The 19,274-nt window shown below is 40.9% G+C and overlaps 1 protein-coding gene across 3 annotated transcripts in view; it reads left to right on the forward strand.

The window, feature by feature from the left end:
- The first annotated feature begins 3,762 nt into the window (after positions 1-3,762).
- The window catches only part of LOC127651256 (TBC1 domain family member 14-like), a 36,670-nt gene continuing 21,158 nt past the window's right edge, over positions 3,763-19,274 (forward strand). For 2 of the 3 annotated variants that reach the window (XR_007971559.1, XM_052137007.1), the window contains exons 1-5: positions 3,763-3,994; positions 4,287-4,401; positions 5,051-5,072; positions 9,808-10,522; positions 11,476-11,587. Coding sequence is in view for 2 of the 3 variants with exons in the window: in XM_052137007.1 (XP_051992967.1) it covers positions 4,312-4,401; positions 5,051-5,072; positions 9,808-10,522; positions 11,476-11,587 (939 nt within the window). In the remaining variant the exon portion in view is untranslated. The remainder of the gene's footprint in view (positions 3,995-4,286; positions 4,402-5,050; positions 5,073-9,807; positions 10,523-11,475; positions 11,588-19,274) is intronic. The other variant, XM_052137019.1, reaches the window with a different exon arrangement.

Here is a 19,274-nt window from a genome sequence, read left to right on the forward strand (position 1 = left end):
AGCCCTTTTATATTAGTATAAATCTCCATCTTTGAGCAACCCAAATAGAAAGTGGGTGAACGTGGAAGTGAAAGTGTAGATTTACAGTAAAGAAAGAACTTAAATGTTGATCTGTTTCTCTCTGAGATATTCTTTTAAAAATACTCTCCAGCCTTCGCTGAGGACTTTACAGAACTGTTATCAACAATTACCTCAGAGTTTGACTGTTTTGCCATTGCTGGAGATTTTAACATTCACATAGATAATGCAGAACCAATACGGCAAAAGAAATCAAAACTGTTTTAAAAACTTTTGATCTGACTTAGCATGTACATGGACCCACTCTAGATTTACTTATCAGTAAGGGTTTAAACATTTCATCGACTGTTATTAAGGATGTAGCACTGTCTGATCATTTCTGTATTTTCTTTGATATATTGATCTCTCCTGCCATTGAAGCTGGATCTGTGTCTGTCAAGAAGAGATGCTTAAATAACAACAACAACAATTTACATAGCACTTTTCTAGGCACTCTACATAGTATAGAGGGAATCTCCTCAACCACCACCAGTGTGCAGCATCCACCTGGATGATGCGACAGCAGCCATAGTGCACCAGAACGCCCACCACACACCAGCTATTGGTGGAGAGGAGATGGTAGAGTGATGTAGCCAATTCAGGGATGGAGATTATTAGGAGGCCATGATAGATAGGGGCCAATGGGGGGAATTTGGCTAGGACACCGGGGTTAAACTCCTACTCTTTACGAGAAGTGCCCTAGGGATTTTTAATGACCACAGAGAGTCAGGACCTCTGTTTAACGTCCCATCCGAAAGACGGTGCTTTTTTTACAGTATGGTGTCCCCGTCACTATACTGGGGCATTAGGACCCACACAGACCGTAGGGTGAGCACCCCCTGCTTAGTGGGCAACCAGGCAATAGCTACAGGGTGATATGGCTATCAATAAATGAGAACACCAAGTATATCTGCTGACCCTGTTGATTTTCTCCTTTATTCTTTTAACTCAAAAGTTAAAAGTGTAATTGATGATATTGCTCCTGTGAAAGCCAGGAAGAAGAGTGGCAGACAAAAAGCACCTTGGAGAAACTCAACAGCAGCGCAAAATATGAAAATACAATGCAGAAAAACAGAGGGCATGTGGCGGAAGACAAAACTTGTAGTCCATTATAACATCTACAAAGACAGCATCCATGCTTTTAATATGGAACTAGGCAAAGCTAGACAGACTTTCTTCTCGAATATTATAAACAGCAACTTAAACAACACACGCACTCTTTTTGTGACTGTAGAGAGACTGACAAACCCCCCAAGCCAGATTCCCAGTGAAATGCTCTCAGACAGCAAGTGCAGCGAGTTTGCTTCTTTCTTCTCTGAAAAAATCAATAATATCAGAAAGGTGATCAGCACATCCTTGAGTTGTGATGGGGTCAGACAAATCAAACCACAACCTGAGAAAGTAGTTACTATGTCTGATTTCAAAGAAATTGATGGCAACATTTTGGAAGAAACCACACAGCACCTTAAAACATCAACCTGCGCCCTTGATGCACTTCCCACATCTTTTTTCAAAAGTGTGTTCAACTGTTTAGAAGCAGATCTCCAAGAAGTGATAAACTCTTCACTTCTCTCTGGGAGTTTTCCAAACTCCCTGAAAACTGCAGTTGTCAAGCCCCTCTTGAAAAAGAGCAATCTTGATAAGACCATATTAAGCAACTATAGACCGATCTCAAATCTTCCTTTCATAGGCAATATAATTAAAAAAGTTGTCTTCAATCAGCTGAACAAATTCTTGAACTCAAATGGATACTTTGACAATTTTCAATCTGGTTTCCGATCGCATCACAGCACAGAGACAGCGCTCATAAAGATAATAAACGAAATTAGCTTAAATACTGATACAGGCAAATTATCAGTACTGGTACTACTCGAACTCAGTGCTGCATTTGACACTGTTGATCACAACATACTTCTTGACAGGCTGGAAAACTGGGTGGGGCTTTCTGGGATGGTCCTAAAATGGTTCAGGTCATACTTAGAAGGGAGAGGTTATTATGTGAGTATAGGAGACCATAAGTCTGAGTGGACATCCATGACATGCGGAGTCCCTCAAGGCTCAATTCTTGCGCCACTCCTGTTCAACCTGTATATGCTCCCAGTGAGCCAAATAATGAGAAAGAACCAAATTGCTTACCACAGCTATGCAGACGACACACAGATCTACTTAGCCCTATCACCTAACGATTACAGCCCCATTGACTCCCCGTGCCAATGCATTGATGAAGTTAACAGTTGGATGTGCCAAAACTTTCTTCAGTTAAACAAAGACAAAACTGAAGTCATTGCGTTTGGAAACAAAGATGAAGTTCTCAAGGTGAATGCATACCTTGACGCTAGGGGTCAAACAACTAAAAATCAAGTCAGGAATCTTGGTGTGTCTCTACAGTCAGACCTTAGTTTCAGTAGTCATGTCAAAGCAATAACTATAAATCAGCATACTATCATCTGAAAAATATTGCAAGAATTAGATGCTTTGTTTCCAGTCAAGACCTAGAGAAACTTGTGCATGCTTTCATCAACAGCAGGGTGGATTATTGTAACGGACTCCTCACTGGCCTTCCCAAAAAGACCATAAGACAGTTGCAGCTCATACAGAACGCTGCTGCCAGGATTCTGAGCAGAACCAGAAAATATGAACATATCACACCAGTCCTCAGGTCTTTACACTGGCTCCCAGTTACATTTAGGATTGATTTTAAAGTATTATTACTGGTATATAAATCACTCAGTGGGCTAGGACCTCAATATATTGCAGATATGCTCACTGAATATAAACCCAACAGATCACTCAGATCATTAGGATCACATCAGCTAGAAATACCAAGGGTTCACTCTAAGCAAGGAGAGTCTGCTTTTAGCTTTTATGCCAGCCGCAGCTGGAACCAGCTTCCAGAAGAGATCAGATGTGCTCCTACATTAGTCACATTCAAATCCAGACTCAAAACACATCTGTTTAGCTGTGCAGTTACTGAATGAGCACTGTGCCACTGTGTGTCTGACTGTTTGTACTGCATTTAATTTAATTTTAGTTTCTAAACTGTTTAAATTATTCTTATTTTTTTTTTTATTCTTATTTTAATCTCTTCTATGTAAAGCACTTTGAATTACCATTGTGTATGAAATGTGCTATATAAATAAACTTGCCTTGCCTTAAAAATCGTTTGTGTTCCACAGAAAAATAAAGTCATACACATCTGGGATTTCATGTAGGTGAGTAAATGATGAGAGAAATTACATTTTTGGGTGAACTATCAATACCTCTAAACTGTATCTAGCTTTTCATATTGATATTTATTTTACATATCTAGACAGTATATTTGATGAAATACGTGATTTTCCTGGCAAAGATGCTGTAAGGAATGAGTGAAGTTCACTTTATACATCCTGGAACAGGTGGGGTTTGCATTCGTTACTATGATAACGGCATGCCTATTGGTTACTTATATAATACCGCCTTCAGTTGGAATATTTTTATCACTAAAAGCTATTTTAAAAAAGAACAATAAACAGTATCAACGCATTAATAAACTTCCTGGTCGTATTCACCTGCACATGTCTACACGCGAGCAAAGCAAGCGCGACGTGCGTGCGTTTATTATAATGCAAGCGTGTATTTGCGTCGCGTCGCGAGCGGTGTACAGTGTCTACAACAGGGCACTGGAGGTCACTTCCTGATTTACTGACAGTCGGCAGTATGTACAAACACTTTCAAACAGCTCTGCTGCTCTTCCTGTCTTTACATATCAAGGTATTGGGCGAATAAAACGCCACCTGAACGCTACTGGTGGAAATACTAACAGTTTTTCACGTTATATAAAGAAAGATGAGCACTGAGCGCGGTCTCGAGGCAGGTGAATTAATCGTTGCTCATGTTGTCCTGGCACGTTTATATCGGTTGATGATGTTTTAAAATGGCGCTGGCAGCATCAGGACAGGTAAGATACTTTCCAGCTATTAGCTTTAATCGTCCGCAAAAGTTCCGATATATTTTGAGCCCTTATTACAGCCACTTACCGTAATGTATTGCACCAGTTGGAGAAGGTCTTTCCTAAATTTAGTGGGTTTCCTAAAGATTGGGTGAAGCGCACCAGCAAAACGAAAAGTTGTTGATTATAAAATAAGATTATTGTACAGATGATAAAACTAATGCAGAAGTGTTGTCATCGTCGTATAGGTTGATATAATAGTGATGGCTTTGACTGGTGTGTGGTGTTTTGTGTACTGAAGGGTCGGCAGTGATGATGAAGAGGTGATGGCACACGTCACTTTACCTGCAGCAGGATCATGGCAGAAGCAGAACGCACGTCCAATGGCAGCAACACAAACTGTCACAACAAAGATGGTAAGTTGAATAGAGCAAGTATACATGCAACAGCTTCCACCTCATTTATTATGATCACTTAGACTATGAAGATTAAAATACAGGTCCAACTGTCTATTTGTGGTCTTTCATGTTGAAATGCCAACAACAATAATAGTAACAAAATAGCATTACGATTTAGATTTACATTTATGTTGTTGGCAAATATTATTAGTGGGAACTATCATACTGTGTTTGAACAGATCACTTCAACTGGTGGCAGTTATAATAAGGCAAAAGCACAAGTGGCAGATTATACACATGACCATTTAAAGGACTATATGTTGGCATAAGGAAGTGAAGTCTTTGTCCCTTAAACATTTCCGGCTAGGTGTCAAACTCATTATGAATGAAGCCTCCTAGAGCCCTTCAACCAAGATGGGCCTACAAGGTTAGCAACAAAATGCAAAAACACTGGCATGGAGATCAGAGGCCAGAGAGTTTTTTTTTTATGGATGTCTATCGTAGAGATGCAGTGTGTTGAATAAACAGTTTTTGTCAGGAACCAGCTCATCACTTAATGAACTGACTGCCTGTCTGCTAATCTTCAACATATTTTACACTGAACAATTAATTCACTGAACTATGTGTGGAGTTTACAATGATAGAATGTTTTTTTTTTTTTTAATAGAACACCGCTTGTTTCATGACAGGTAGGTGTCAGTTTATGGCTCTTCCCATTCATTTCTATGGTATCTGCAAATGGAGAATTATTGTTGTAACATGCTAGATGACCATTACACTCTCTCCTATGGTAAAAATGCAGAAGTGGTTATATCAGTATAAAATATCTCTTGTAGAATGAGAGATACTAGATGTTGTAAGTTGGAGGTGTTGTTGGCAAAATAAGGTCTGAATTTGGATTGTGGTTGTGATGTATTAAAATTATGTCTATAGGGTATCACCAGAGTTGCCGCTAATAGTCAAGGGGCGTGGTAGACATTTTTATTGTTAGGCCCCCTTTCCCCAGGTCTTATGAGAAGGCTTTACCATAGAGGAACTTAGTTGGTCCCCCTCAAGAACCCGACGATAGCCCTAGGTGTCACTGTACGATTTAGAATCAGAGGTGCATTAAGAACAAGGACTTATTTGATTGTAGTTTCATTGAAAGAATGGAAGACTTTATATTTAGTTTATGTAAGCAGGAATGCAGGGGTGAGGGGAATTTAACTTATTTATCCTTGCCTTGTCCTTCTTATTATTAATGATTACATGCAAATAATACTTAATACAATTTTAATTTAGTCTTTAGTCTAATTTTAGGATCAGTTGAGGCCACAACTGTTGTGAACATGTAATCATTGTCATGCTATCTCAATTCATTAATCTTCAAACTGTTTGTCCTTGATATGTCTGATGTTGAAGTCGATCACTTCACTTCTGGTGATGGGGTCTTTAATGTGAAACTAGGGCAAACAAATAAATGAATTGCAATATCATATGCTTTTTTTTTTAATGCTTCTATAAGATTCAGTGATGTTTTTTGTTTGTATTTTGCACTGTTATGCTCATTTAAATTCTCTGTGAGAAACTCGTCACACACACCGATCACTTAATGATTATCTAATCAAAATGACAAAAATGCGTATTACTGTGAGAATTTTTTTTTAAATTAAAATCAGATGCATTTCTAATTTGTTTTATATGTTCTCTTGACTGCATGAAGATATTTTTCTCAAATCTCTCACTACCTTTAAATATACAACTTAGCTGGCTAAAGCATAAATGTGACAGCATATAAACAAATGCAAATAGATGGTAATCATTTTATTTAAACCTTTGGTTAGGACTTGTGTGTTTTTTGTCACATTGTTCTAACCGCTTGAGGTTAGCTTTAATGTTAGCATCTTCTCAGCCTTGTCTGCAAACATACTGCTGTTCTCTATTAATGCAGCAACTATTCAAGATATTAATTACTTTATAATGATATGACAACATGTACTGTATACATACCTTTTAGTTGTTGGTGTTTTAAATCTGCGTTGTCCAGCTCCGTGCAGCGTTCCGCTGCATTAAACGTGCAGTCACACGTGTCAAAACAACCACCACGAGGCATCAGTGATAGTTTTTATTTTGCCTCCAAAGGCCGCACTCATACTGTATTTAGACAGCGTGCCATTCCCAGCCACTCCAGCACCGGAAACAATTTTTGCCAATAACCGATAATTCCAGAAATAGTTATCGGTACCGATTAATCGGCGAAACTGATATATCGGTCAACATCTAAAAAATAAAACATCTTATTCATGTATAATGAATGCTGGATTAAATATCTGGCAACGGCACTGCATGCCATTGTCTTAAGTGGTCATCATGACGTGATCTATTTTTTTTATATATATTTATAATTTTATTATCTTCCCATAGGGAAGAATAACTTATAATGTTAGTAAAGTTTTCTTTTTGCACCAAAACGGTCACAATTTAGTAATATATAATAATTTTCCACCCTGTCTCTGGCACTCTGTCTAGAACGCTCGGTTACAAGCTCTCTGGCCATTTAAGACTTCAGTGTAAACACCCACTGTTATGATTTGCTAACATCTTGCAGCCCCTCGAATACAGCCATATTTAAAACACAATCAAAAGAGAATAAACAAACTCCACACGACCACAACATTTATAAAACAAAATTTCTGGATTAACAACCCACATCCTACTCATTTCATTTGAGTGTATTAATCTGTTTAGTTTTAATACAAAAGTGGCACGAGATGCATGATAACGGTTAAAGCCATTCGTCTACTGCATGTTTAGAAAACATTTAAATCCAGAATGGCACATGAAGATGTCCTGTGTAAGTCACCTTTGGATGAATCTCCCATGACAGGCCCTCTTTTTACCTGTGTGACTGACCACCAGTGGGTGGAGCTAAGGGGCAATGGTGAAAAATAGGTGTTTATGTCTTGCTGATGAGGCAGTCATAGGCAGATGTATTTGGTCTTTGTGACATCACAAGTACATTTATATTATTATGTTATATTACCCTGGAATAAGTTAAAAAATTAAAAAATTGCCACATCTGCGAGTGGTTGACAGTAAATTTGGCATCTTCTCCTGTCTTAATCCACCACTCTCTATTTGTTCCCTCTTCTGGAAAGTCATTCAAACGTAATAGTGGATTTTTTCTTTTGGTCTTGGACCAAATGGATAAGTGAAAATAATATTTCCTGTGATCTCATATTCACCGCTGTCGTATTTTACCCTGCAATCATTTACTTCCATGTTCCAAAACCCTTAGTAAGGAGGACCCTTAGGAAACACTTAGTTTTGTAAAAGTGGAGGTGTAGCACTTCAGATAAGATAATAATGACATACACTTAATTCCACCAATTGTGCCTTGCATTTATTAATATGTATTCTAAAAGTATTCTGAATACATTACTTATTATTTGATCTATTCAGAATACTTTACTCATTACATTGTAGAAAGAGGATTTAGTATTCATCCCAGTAATCTGGCCAAATTCTGCACAAACTACATCATGCCCCTGATGTGGGCTGCACTGAGACCAAAACTACTGTTTAACTAGAATTGGGAATGCACCCTGACCCTGAGAGAACGTACTGATAATTTTAGTCCCATTTATATTTCTTTCTTCTAAATATAGAAGGTATGTATGGGCTGGGTCACCTTTGAAATTGTGAAAGTGCTGTTATTGTTTAAAGGAATGCTTGCGGTATTAAAGTATTACTGACTTTTCAAATGCAGCAGCAACTGATTGCAATTCTTCAATAGAAAATGTCATGGCTTTGTTGATTAGTGTTCTATTCGTATATATTATTAGCAGAGGCAGCAGGTGAACATACTGTGCGAATTTATTTTAACATGGGAGAAGATGAACCTGTAGAGCTCCTATTGGTTGCTACCTCTCCTAATATGTGCTTTGCATTTTTATCAGGCACGACATGAACATCTTGCTTGTCATAGTGAGCTAACATTGATTGATATATTTTTCCACTTTGTCTTTAATGTCGCAGACCATCTATAAATATTGTGCTGTTCCCAATCACTCTATCCCCATTAGGAAAAAAAGAGTGTAACAGTGTAAATAGCAAAGAGCTATCTTGTCTAATTTTGGTGGGAGATATTGTCCACAATGTTATCAAATCAGGACTCTGATCTCATAATTGAGCTGGAGGGAGTGTTTGGCTTGATATTTTCTCAGGCCTTTGGGTCACATTTTTTGTAAGGTTCAGGTTGCTTCCTCTACTCCTCGACACTTGATTTTTCATGTCCCTCTGTGAGTAAAGAAAAGATGACCAACAGTATAGAATGAAGTGGGTATGAAAACTAAAGCAAGTTAGAGAATGTGCTTTTGTTGTAGTGATGGGAGAGTAAGAGAGGTATTTATGCAGCCACACACATTGAGTTTTATCAATCACCAAGTAGGATGTAATCTATACAGAATCGATTGGAGATGTTTACCTGGAAAATTAATGTAGGGAATATAGTGAAGGTGATCTAGGGTGTGATGTCTAGAGGGATACATTTACATTTTTCATGATGATAGTTGCTTGGATGTAATTAAATTATTTCTTTCTAAAGTGACCTTGAGAGATACTGTGTATAATTACTCCTAATGTAATAATCAGAGGAAATGGTATGTATTGCAAAAATGCACAATGCTGTTTGGCCTGTCAAAATATATAAAAGTATTTAGGCAATTGTTTAGGCATTGTCTTGTTTTAAAGGTGCTGTAAGTGATTTTAGCTGTTCTGGAACCCCCCCTTTCGAAAAGCCAGCACCCTAAAGATAGACCAGACACACTAGAGATCTTTGTGATGGAGTAGATGGAGGCCGATGGGTCTTCCTGAGTATTTCACCATCTGATCCTGAGCATTTCAGGGGAGCAGGACACTGTACCGGCACAATACAGCATACATGGGATGCCCTGTAAACGTGTACAATGATTGACAAGCAGAAATATGTCTGATTAGCTAAACAAACAATATGCTTTTTACCCAGCCTAGGGCTGTTACAGAGACAGGTGTGATATTTCATGGCACCTATTTCTGTCATAATTGACAGGTAACAGGCGTTAACAGCATGTTATTTCATAAAAATTAAAAAAATCACTTACAGCACCTGTAATGGTGTAAAACAGCAAAATTAGAAACACGATTCTCCTGTTGTTTTGATGCCATCATGCAGTCCCTCACAAAATTAGAATTCTAAATCAAAATTAATAATTAGAGATAAAAAATTCATGATTTCAATATCAAGGGAAAAAATCAACTATTGCATTATAATCAGAGCCCTAAAACTATTATGTAAATCATAATAAATATCAGGAGGAAATCCGTTTTTACACATGACTGAATGCTCATAGATTTGAGCTTTTTCCTTCATCAGGACTAATCTAAATTTGTAATACACCTTTCTAGATTCACAAGTCTCATCGTTCAGTCACTCCTCATTCAACCAGTGTTTGCAGATTGCCCCAAAGCCTCTCATTCAAAAACATCTCAACCATTGCAAGACCTCAGTCTCTCAGCCACAACAGGTCTCCCTTAGCTATAGGCCATTCACTTTCTTTAATGGCTCATGTGATGATGATTGCAGTAGCTTGGCCTCTCAGGACTCTGGTATCCCCACCCTTGAGATCAACCCTCCTGAGCATATACATGCTCGAGACACAACTGCTGAGCTGGTGGTTCCACATCCACAAGATGATAATCCTGCTACACTAAACTTGGATGTCTCAGATAGCTCCTTACTTAAGTCTTCCACCTTCCCCCATTGTGACTTTGGCTCAGTGCATCTCTATGGTACAAGCAGGCAGAAAAGTGGGGCAGAAAAGAGCACTTTGTACCGTAGTGATGATATTTCAGTCTGCAGCATGTCCAGTTTAAGTACTGAATTTTCTGCCACATTGTTAGTCAGCAATGAAGACTTCCTAGACTTCATGATTACATCAGAGTCCAGCGCCATTGTTACATTTGAGAATGAAGATGTCCTGCACCGTTCGGACATTTCGCTGTCACCCCCCGCCGACCTACACGGCAAGCTGAGCAGCCCACAATGGCAACCTGTGGGGCTGTCAACAGCACATGAGGCTAGGATGAAAAGACTGGGACCACTTGCCAGCTTCCTCCACAGGTATTGTAGCATTTGCATTCGTAATGTATTTAAAGTCACACCAAGAAGCCACTGATTTGTTCAATTGTATGGTTTGCTTATGATTGTGTAAATGTACCATGTTTCTCGTTGTTTCGAAATACCTTTCAAGTAATGCACTGCTCGAATTTCAAGTAGTTTGATTACTCACCTTAAAGATTGACACGGCAAGGAATATGACTAATTTGTTAAAGCTAAAGTGGAGACTGCTTCACGTAAATCAGGACAACCTTCATCATTTAAAATTCAGTTCATTTGAGTTAAGAGCATTATAAATTTTGAGAGATCTTACAAATTTAATGTGAGCCTAACAAGAGACACTTCAGAATTCCGTTAATGTGAGTTAAGAATGTTAATGCGAGTCAGTCAATAATTAGCTTTTTTGTTTCAGTGTTTTGTATATTTCTGAAACATGAAAGACATTTAGAGAGAATACATTTATAAAGTATAAAAAAATAAAGTTGTGTAATACATTTTCTGTGATTTTAAACAAGGTAGCATAAAAAGCAGAACCACCAAATCTTTATAGCATAAATCGATATCAGCACAAACATTTTGTATTGGTGCATTCCTAGTTGCATCAGTACTTAAAAGTAGCTTGTGTGTTTTCTAAATTCTGGCTTTTTTTAAACACCATTTCTATTCCTTTTTTTTATTTTTTTAGGATTGCTTTTTTATTTTACATGTGTGCATCATTTGTGGGTAATTCTAAAATATGCTACAGTCATTTTACTCCTTCTTCTGAGTTCTGGATAATATCAATTGCGCTTGGCTAACTTTGGAAGTCTTTACACATCTTAGTGCATGTTTTTTTTAAAGGTGCACTCATTGCTTCAAAAATAAGTAGAACCATGTAAAATCTGATGGTTTATTTATTTCAACACAAGCAGCCCTTTGTTGACTCCATTCTTATATATTATTTCTATTTATATAAGGAGTAAAAATGACACTGGTGCACCTGAAGGTCAGAGAGAGCCTGGATGGAAGCTGTTTGGTAAAGTTCCACCTAAAGAAGTTTCACCCAAAGACCCCAGGAAAATACAAAAGGTAAATTTACATACAAGGCCTTAAGAGGCCAAAGTGGGAAATACTAATGGTTTTGCATGTTAAGAGGTTGAGCCAAATTGAAATTCAGTTCTGTCCTATTTTCTTTAGGGTTTCTTTGATCTTTTGGCAAAGTTTGACAGCATTATAATTATAATAACATTTACATTTATGCATTTGGCAGACGCTTTTATCCAAAGCGACTTACAGTGCACTTATTACAGGGACAATCCCCCTGGAGCAACCTGGAGTTAAGTGCCTTGCTCAAGGGCCCAACAGTGGCATCTTGGTTGTGCTGGGGCTTGAACCTCCGACCTTCTGGTCAGTAAACCTGAGCCTCAACCACTGAGCCACCTCTGCCCCAATAACGCCAGTCATTTGGGTTAGCATCCTACAAATTTGATTGTCACACAAATGGAATGTTAGTTCTTTTTTAACAAGGACCGTGATTGAGTTATGCCTAGTGTCCCTATCCCTAGCAGGTTGTATGATGTACTGTTAAGATCATGTTTAATCTGGAATAGGAAATCAAGCATGATTTAGGCTATTTCTAACTCTTGAATTAAGTTATTTACCTGCATTCTCTGTATGAATATCCACTGGTTGCTCTTCGTTATTTCAATTAAGATTTCATAGCAAGTGAATGAAGTTGTGGCCTTGCACATTGTAGAGAACAGGATTTAGTTCAAGATGTATACGTTGCTTTTAAAGTGTATTCCTTTTAAAGAGGTATGATCAGTATTGGCAAGATAAACTGTGGTTCATACAGTATTTAAAAAAAGACATACTGAGGAACAAATCACAGTTTCATTTTCATCTTTTCCTCCCATTGACATCAGCACATTGTGTATTCCTGCCGGTTTACAATACACTGGTAGGACTCCCAACACTAGCTTGTGCTAAACAATTAATCTTTCAGAACCTAAGAAATTAAATGCTCATCACTGTAGTTCAGTTTCAAATATTTTATGTCATATTGTCCTTTCAGATGACATTACTTGCATTAAAAATGTGCAGTGTAGCACATGCCTTCTACTACTTTGTAGTTAAATTTTAACCAGAAAACACCACTTTCAGGTGAAATGGGAAGCCTATGAAGCAATTATTATCTGTCAGGGTTTCCTTTGGATTATGTGACATTATGCCACTTTACTGTAAATAATAGAATGGGCTATTAAATCTGGAATTAACATTTTTTTAAGTAGTGAGAGGAAAGTGTATAATAATTTCCTGATGAAATTTTACATTGATGCATATCAGGTCTAACAAATCGATCAACCGGCTTTACATTTAGTTGTTCCAGTGTTGTTCCGAAATTGTTGTGAATGGGGAATTGTTTGCAATGTACAGCATGACAACAGGCCAGCAAGGTGCTTTAGGTAATTTTAACTCCACTGGTTCAGCCTATCTGTGTCCATATAGATTTCACCAACATCCAGCTCCTGCCTTTATCTCTATTTTTGTTCTCCTCAGCTGTAATGGAAGATTCAGTGATTGGGTGACAGGTTTAGAGTTGCTGCCTTTTTTTTTTACTCTCAGTAGCTCGTTATTTTGTAGCAATTGCTCATAGGAAAGAGATGCATTAAAGTGAATGTAATATTATGTAGGCTAATTTTGTCATTGCTTTTGACATTAAACATTGGAATATTCTATCTACTGTCATTACTGCACAATTGTAATTGTAGCAAATATTTGAGGAGTTGTCTGGCAGTGTGTTTAGGATGTGTTTTATTGTATTTCATTTTAATCCATGTAAGCCCATGAGATCTGTTAATGCCTGATTGCACACAGGCCAAGTCAAACAGCCCTTTTCATTACTTCTCTTCTTTGTACATTTCTCAGACATACACAGCTTAGCACAGAGTGCACTGATCACATAAGACCATTGCTGGTAGCCTTGCGCTCCTTGTAACTGGAATTGATTAATATGGCTGGCTGGAAATCAAGGAACCTCTCTGCACTGTGATGACGAATAACGTTAGCATGCACACACAAATGGACACAGCAGGAGCAAAGGAATAGGTTCAGTGCTTGTTTGCATGCAGGAAGAAAGCAAAAGTAAACAAGGAGAAAAAGTGTCAAACAACTTATTGGGGTGAGCAAGCAATAACTGTTGAGAGGAGAGCAGCAGAGAAGGAGCCCGGTATTTTCATGCTACTGTTACTCTGGGTGTGTCCCAACCTTGGACCATAATCTTTGTGGTCTTCATCTGCTGCTGTGCCTTGTATTTATGTCTATAAATACTTAGGCTTATGGTTGTAGGGATACAACAATGATCGATTGTGGTGTCTGAAACACTGGATTCTGAATGTCTCAACAGCACTGCAGCGTTCATGGTGAGTTAGTGTTTTTAAATGATTTTTACTCTTGTTTCCTCACCTGTCAGATAAATAAGAAAATGTGATAGGAAAGGGTGACGATGAGAAGAAAGAGGGGAAAATTAGATTTTGTGAAAAGGAAATGATGTGGAGAGGCTATGACTCTGTTCAGTGTTCCATCTTATCGAGTGTACTTGCTGTGTTTTATGTGTGAGCACATTTGTGTGTGGCAAATTACATTGTCGTCCCTTAGCATTGTTGGTCAGTGATTGGCTTGCTGTCCTTTCACTCTTTAAATCAGTCACTTAAGTCACTTCATTAGTATTTTGTACATTGGACTTATTGCTGAAATATGGGTCATTTTGTCTAGCTTTATCTCTTACAGAGGGCAGTGTGGGGGCAAATTAAATATTTATATTCACTCTGCTCAGTGAGGTATTGCATGTGCATTCTAGATACATAAGTAAAGCAAAACATAATCCTCTACCTTTTATTTTGTTTGGATATACAGATCTGATATATTACTTAAGAATCAGTGTTTTGCATGACTGATGGAGAGCTGTGTTTCCCAAACATTTTCTGTTACAGCTCACTTACGATTAAAAAAAATTCCAGGCACACCACTATCCCACATAATCATCGTCGATCCTAACTTCTCCATGGGTGGTGCCATTAAGGCAAGAGACTTCCTCTCAAGTCAAGTCAAGTCAAGTCAAGTGGTTTTTATTGTCGTTTCAACCATATACAGTTAGTACGGTACACAGCAAAACGAGACAACGTTCCTCCAGGACCATGGTGCTACATAAAAACAACAAAGGACCAACATAGGACCACATGAGACTACACAACGAAATAAAATACCTATATAAACTACCTATATATACCTATATAAAGTGCACGTGCAAATATGTGCAAAAAGTACAGGACAGTACAACGAATCACTGACAATGAACAGGACAATAGACAGTGCAGCGCCGACCAGTACTCAGTAGTGCAAAAAGATGACAGTTTCTAAAAATGTAAACATAACATACTATGAGATAATGTTCTATGCACATAGCAGTTATTGAGGTAGCAGACAGTTATAAAGTGACAGTAATTAAAGTGCAACTCAGGACACGTGTGTGTCAAACCAGTCTCTGAGTATTGAGGAGTCTGATGGCTTGGGGAAGAAGCTGTTACACAGTCTGGCCGTGAGGGCCCGAATGCTTCGGTACCTCTTGCCAGACGGGAGGAGGGTAAAGAGTTTGTGTGAGGGGTGTGTGGGGTCGTCCACAATGCTGGTTGCTTTATGGATACAGTGTTTTTTGTAAATGTCTTTGATGGAGGGAAGAGAGACCCCAATGATCTTCTCAGCTGTCCTCACTATCCTCTGCAGGGCTTTGCGGTCCAAACGGTGCAAGTCCCAAACCAGGCAGTGATGCAGATGCTCAGGATGCTCTCAATAGTCCCTCTATAGAATGTAGTGAGGATGGGGGTTGGGAGATGTGCTTTCCTCAGCCTTCGAAGAAAGTAGAGACGCTGCTGGGCTTTCTTGGTGATAGAGCTGGTGTTGAGGGACCAGGTGAGGTTCTCCGCCAAGTGAACACCAAGGAATTTGGTGCTTTTGACGATCTCCACAGAGGAGCCGTCGATGTTCAGCGGAGTGTGTTCACCTTGTGCTCTCCTAAAGTCAACAACCATCTCTTTTGTTTTGTCGACATTCAGGGACAGGTTGTTGGCTCTACACCAGTTCGTCAGCCGCTGCACCTCCTCTCTGTATGCTGACTCGTTGTTCTTGCTGATGAGACCCACCACGGTCGTGTCATCGGCGAACTTGATGATGTGATTCGAGCTGTGCATTGCTGCACAGTCGTGAGTCAGCAGAGTGAACAGCAGTGGACTGAGCACACAGCCCTGGGGGCCCCAGTGCTCAGTGTGGTGGTGGTGGAGATGCTGTTCCCGATCCGGACTGACTGAGGTCTCCCAGTCAGGAAGTCCAGGATCCAGCTGCAGAGGGAGGTGTCCAGGCCCAGCAGGTTCAGCTTTCCAATCAGGTGCTGGGGAATGATTGTGTTGAATGCTGAGCTGAAATCTATGAACAGCATTCGAACGTATGAGTCCTTATTGTCTAGGTGGGTGAGGGCCAGATGGAGGGTTGTGGTGATGGCATCGTCCGTTGAACGGTTTGAACGATCACGCAAACTGCAGTGGGTCTAGTGAGGGGGCAGCTGGGTCTTAATCTGCCTCATGACGAGCCTCTCGAAGCACTTCATGATGATGGGTGTAAGTGCGACGGGACGGTAGTCGTTGAGGCAGGACACTGAAGACTTCTTTGGCATGGGGATGATGGTGGTGGCCTTGAAGCACGTTGGAACAACGGCGCTGCTCAGAGAGATGTTGAAGATGTCGGTAAGAACATCTGCTAGCTGATCTGCACATCCTCTGAGCACTCTGCTAGGAATGTTGTCTGGTCCAGCAGCCTTCCGTGGGTTGACTCTACGTAGAGTTTTCCTCACATCTGCCGTGGTAAGACAGAGCACCTGGTCGTTGGGAGGAGGGGTGGACTTCCTCGCCATCATGTCGTTCTGCACTTCAAACCGAGCGTAGAAGTCGTTCAGCGCATCTGGAAGGGAGGCATCTTTGTCACAGGCAACTGATGTTGTCCTGTAGTTGGTGATGGCCTGGATGCCCTGCCACATGCGCCGCGTGTCACCGCTGTCCTGGAAGTGACTGTGGATTCTCTGGGCGTGTGCGCGCTTTGCCTCTCTGATTGCCCGTGACAGTTTGGCCCTAGCTGTCCTTAGGGCTGCCTTATCGCCTGCTCTGAAGGCGGAGTCTCGGACCTCAGCAGCGTGCACACCTCCGCAGTCATCCACGGCTTCTGGTTGGAGCGTGTGGTGATGGTCTTGGAGAAAGTGACATCATCAATGCACTTGCTGATGTAGCTGGTCACTGATGCTGTGTATTCCTCCAAGTTGGTAGAATCGCCATATGTTGCAGCCTCCTGAACATGTGCCAGTCAGTACACTCAAAACAGTCCTGAAGAGCAGAGATGGCTCCTGCTGGCCAGGTTTTCACCTGCTTCTGAAGCGGTTTTGTGCGTCTGACGAGCGGTCTGTATGCTGGAATTAACATAACAGAGATGTGGTCTGAGTAGCCGAGGTGGGGCGGGGCTCCGCCGGTCACGCGCCTGGGATGTTTGTGTAAACAAGATCAAGCGCGTTCGCCCTCTCGTTGCAAAGTCCACATACTGATGGAATTTAGGGAGCACTGTCTTGAGATTTGCATGGTTGAAATCTCCGGCGACAATAAACAGTCCGTCGGGGTGAGCGTTCTGCAGTTCGCTCATAGCCCCATACAGTTCACAGAGCGCTTCCTTAGCGTTAGCTGGGGGAATGTAAACTCGGTTATGCAAACAGTGGTGAATTCCGTGGTAGATAAAAAGGTCTGCATCTAACAGTCACAAGCTCCAACAGCGATGAACAGTAACTAGAGACTAGCATAGAGTTCTTGCACCATTCCGTGTTGATGTAAACACACAAGCCACCACCGCGAGTCTTACCGCAGAGAGCTGTATTTCTGTCGGCACGAAACGAGGCAAGCCCGTCTAGCTGAATGGCGGCATCCGGAACTCTGTCTCAGAGCCACGTCTCCATGAAAACAAAGATGCAGCAGTCTCTAAACTCACGCTGCGTAGCCTGCTGGAATCGGATATAGTCCAGTTTATTGTCCAGGGAGCAAACATTTGAGAGCAGGATAGACGGGAGAGCCGGCCGGCTAGGGTTTGTTTTTAGCCTAGCATGGACCCCGCCCTCTTTCCGGCTTCCGCTTTCGCACACCGCTACGACGTCCTCTCCCCGGCCACCGGCATCAGGCGACGCCGAGGGCTGGAGGCCTGGTCTCCGCAGCAAGCCGAGTACGCGTAGCGCCTCCTGCAGGTCATCATGCAGCTTGGTTTTTGCATGAGTCTTATATTTCAGTAGTGTCTGGCGATGGTAGACACGAATACGGTTGCTCCGATGTCCATGTGTTGCAAAAGTCGGGCTTTTTTAACAAAAATAGCACCATTGTGGATCCGGAGTGGCCGCTGCGTGCTACCGCGCCGCCATCTTGGACCTCGGATGCTCCACTCTTCCGCTTAGTCGTTGTTATCAGCTAGACTAATGTTGCTGGTGATTACAAGCAGCGGGGGCTCTGGATGAATATGCACTATTATAGGGTGTTATAACAACTACAGGTGGCTTAAAGGGGACTTATTAGGCAAAAAGTGTTGGCAGTGTGTGTACACAACCACCCTACAATGTTAAAAGTCCACCCCCACTCCTCTTTCTTATATTTCTATTAATCAAAAACAGTGTGTCAAAATGAATGGTTTTCGTTTCTGCTCCAGCGTGAAGTCTCGTTAGAGCAGGCCTCGCCCATGACTGGTGACGGACTCCACCCTATTATCATAGATCCTCCCCTGAGTGATCTACACACAGTCTGCCATTGTTTTCTGCGCTGGGGCTGATACAGTGAGAAGAATAATGTCTCAGCTTCGTAAGAGTCATAAGTGTTCTTTTGTTGGCTGTAAATGTGTCTTCATGTACTCGCAGCATCAGAGCCACTGAAGACGCAGTGGACAAGTTTTGTTTTTGAAGGAAATGTGCCCCAAAACATACAAAAATGTATGTATGTTTGTGCATATCATTTACACTGGATTGCTGTGTGAATGAGTGTCAATATAAAGCAGGATTTTCAAAAAATTTGATTCTCAAGCATGGATCAGTACCAACTGTTCGTGTTCCAGCTTTATATCCTTAAGCTGTAAGTATCGCACTTTATATTTTGTGAATGTTTGCGAATCGCCTTTCCGAATGTGCTTGTTAGCTGATTCCATGGCTAATACAGCTAAAGTTACCATTGTGTCTGATTTTATTCATGGATACCAGAACTATGTCAGGGGCAGGGAGCAGGTCTGTAGACGATGCAGTCAACTTGGCCCTCCACTACATCCTCCAGCACCTGGACTCCACAGGAACCTACGCCAGGATTCTGTTTGTTGATTTCAGCTCTGCCTTTAACACCATCATCCCGACTCTGCTCCAGGAGAAGCTCTCCCAGCTAAGTGTGCCTGACTCCACCTGCAGGTGGATCACTGACTTCCTGTCTGACAGGAAGCAGCACATGAGGCTGGGGAAACACATCTCCGACTCACAGTCCATTAGCACTGGATCCCCCCCAGGGCTGCGTTCTTTCTCCTCTGCTCTTCTCCCTGTAAACTAACAGTTGCACCTCCAGTCACCAGTCCGTCAAGCTTCTGAAGTTTGCGGACGACACCTCCCTCATCGGACTCATCTCTGATGGTGACGAGTCCGCTTACAGGTGGGAGGTCGACCACCTGGTGACCT

The sequence above is a fragment of the Xyrauchen texanus genome, chromosome 1, assembly GCF_025860055.1.
Source record: "Xyrauchen texanus isolate HMW12.3.18 chromosome 1, RBS_HiC_50CHRs, whole genome shotgun sequence".
Taxonomy (NCBI): Eukaryota; Metazoa; Chordata; class Actinopteri; order Cypriniformes; family Catostomidae; genus Xyrauchen; species Xyrauchen texanus.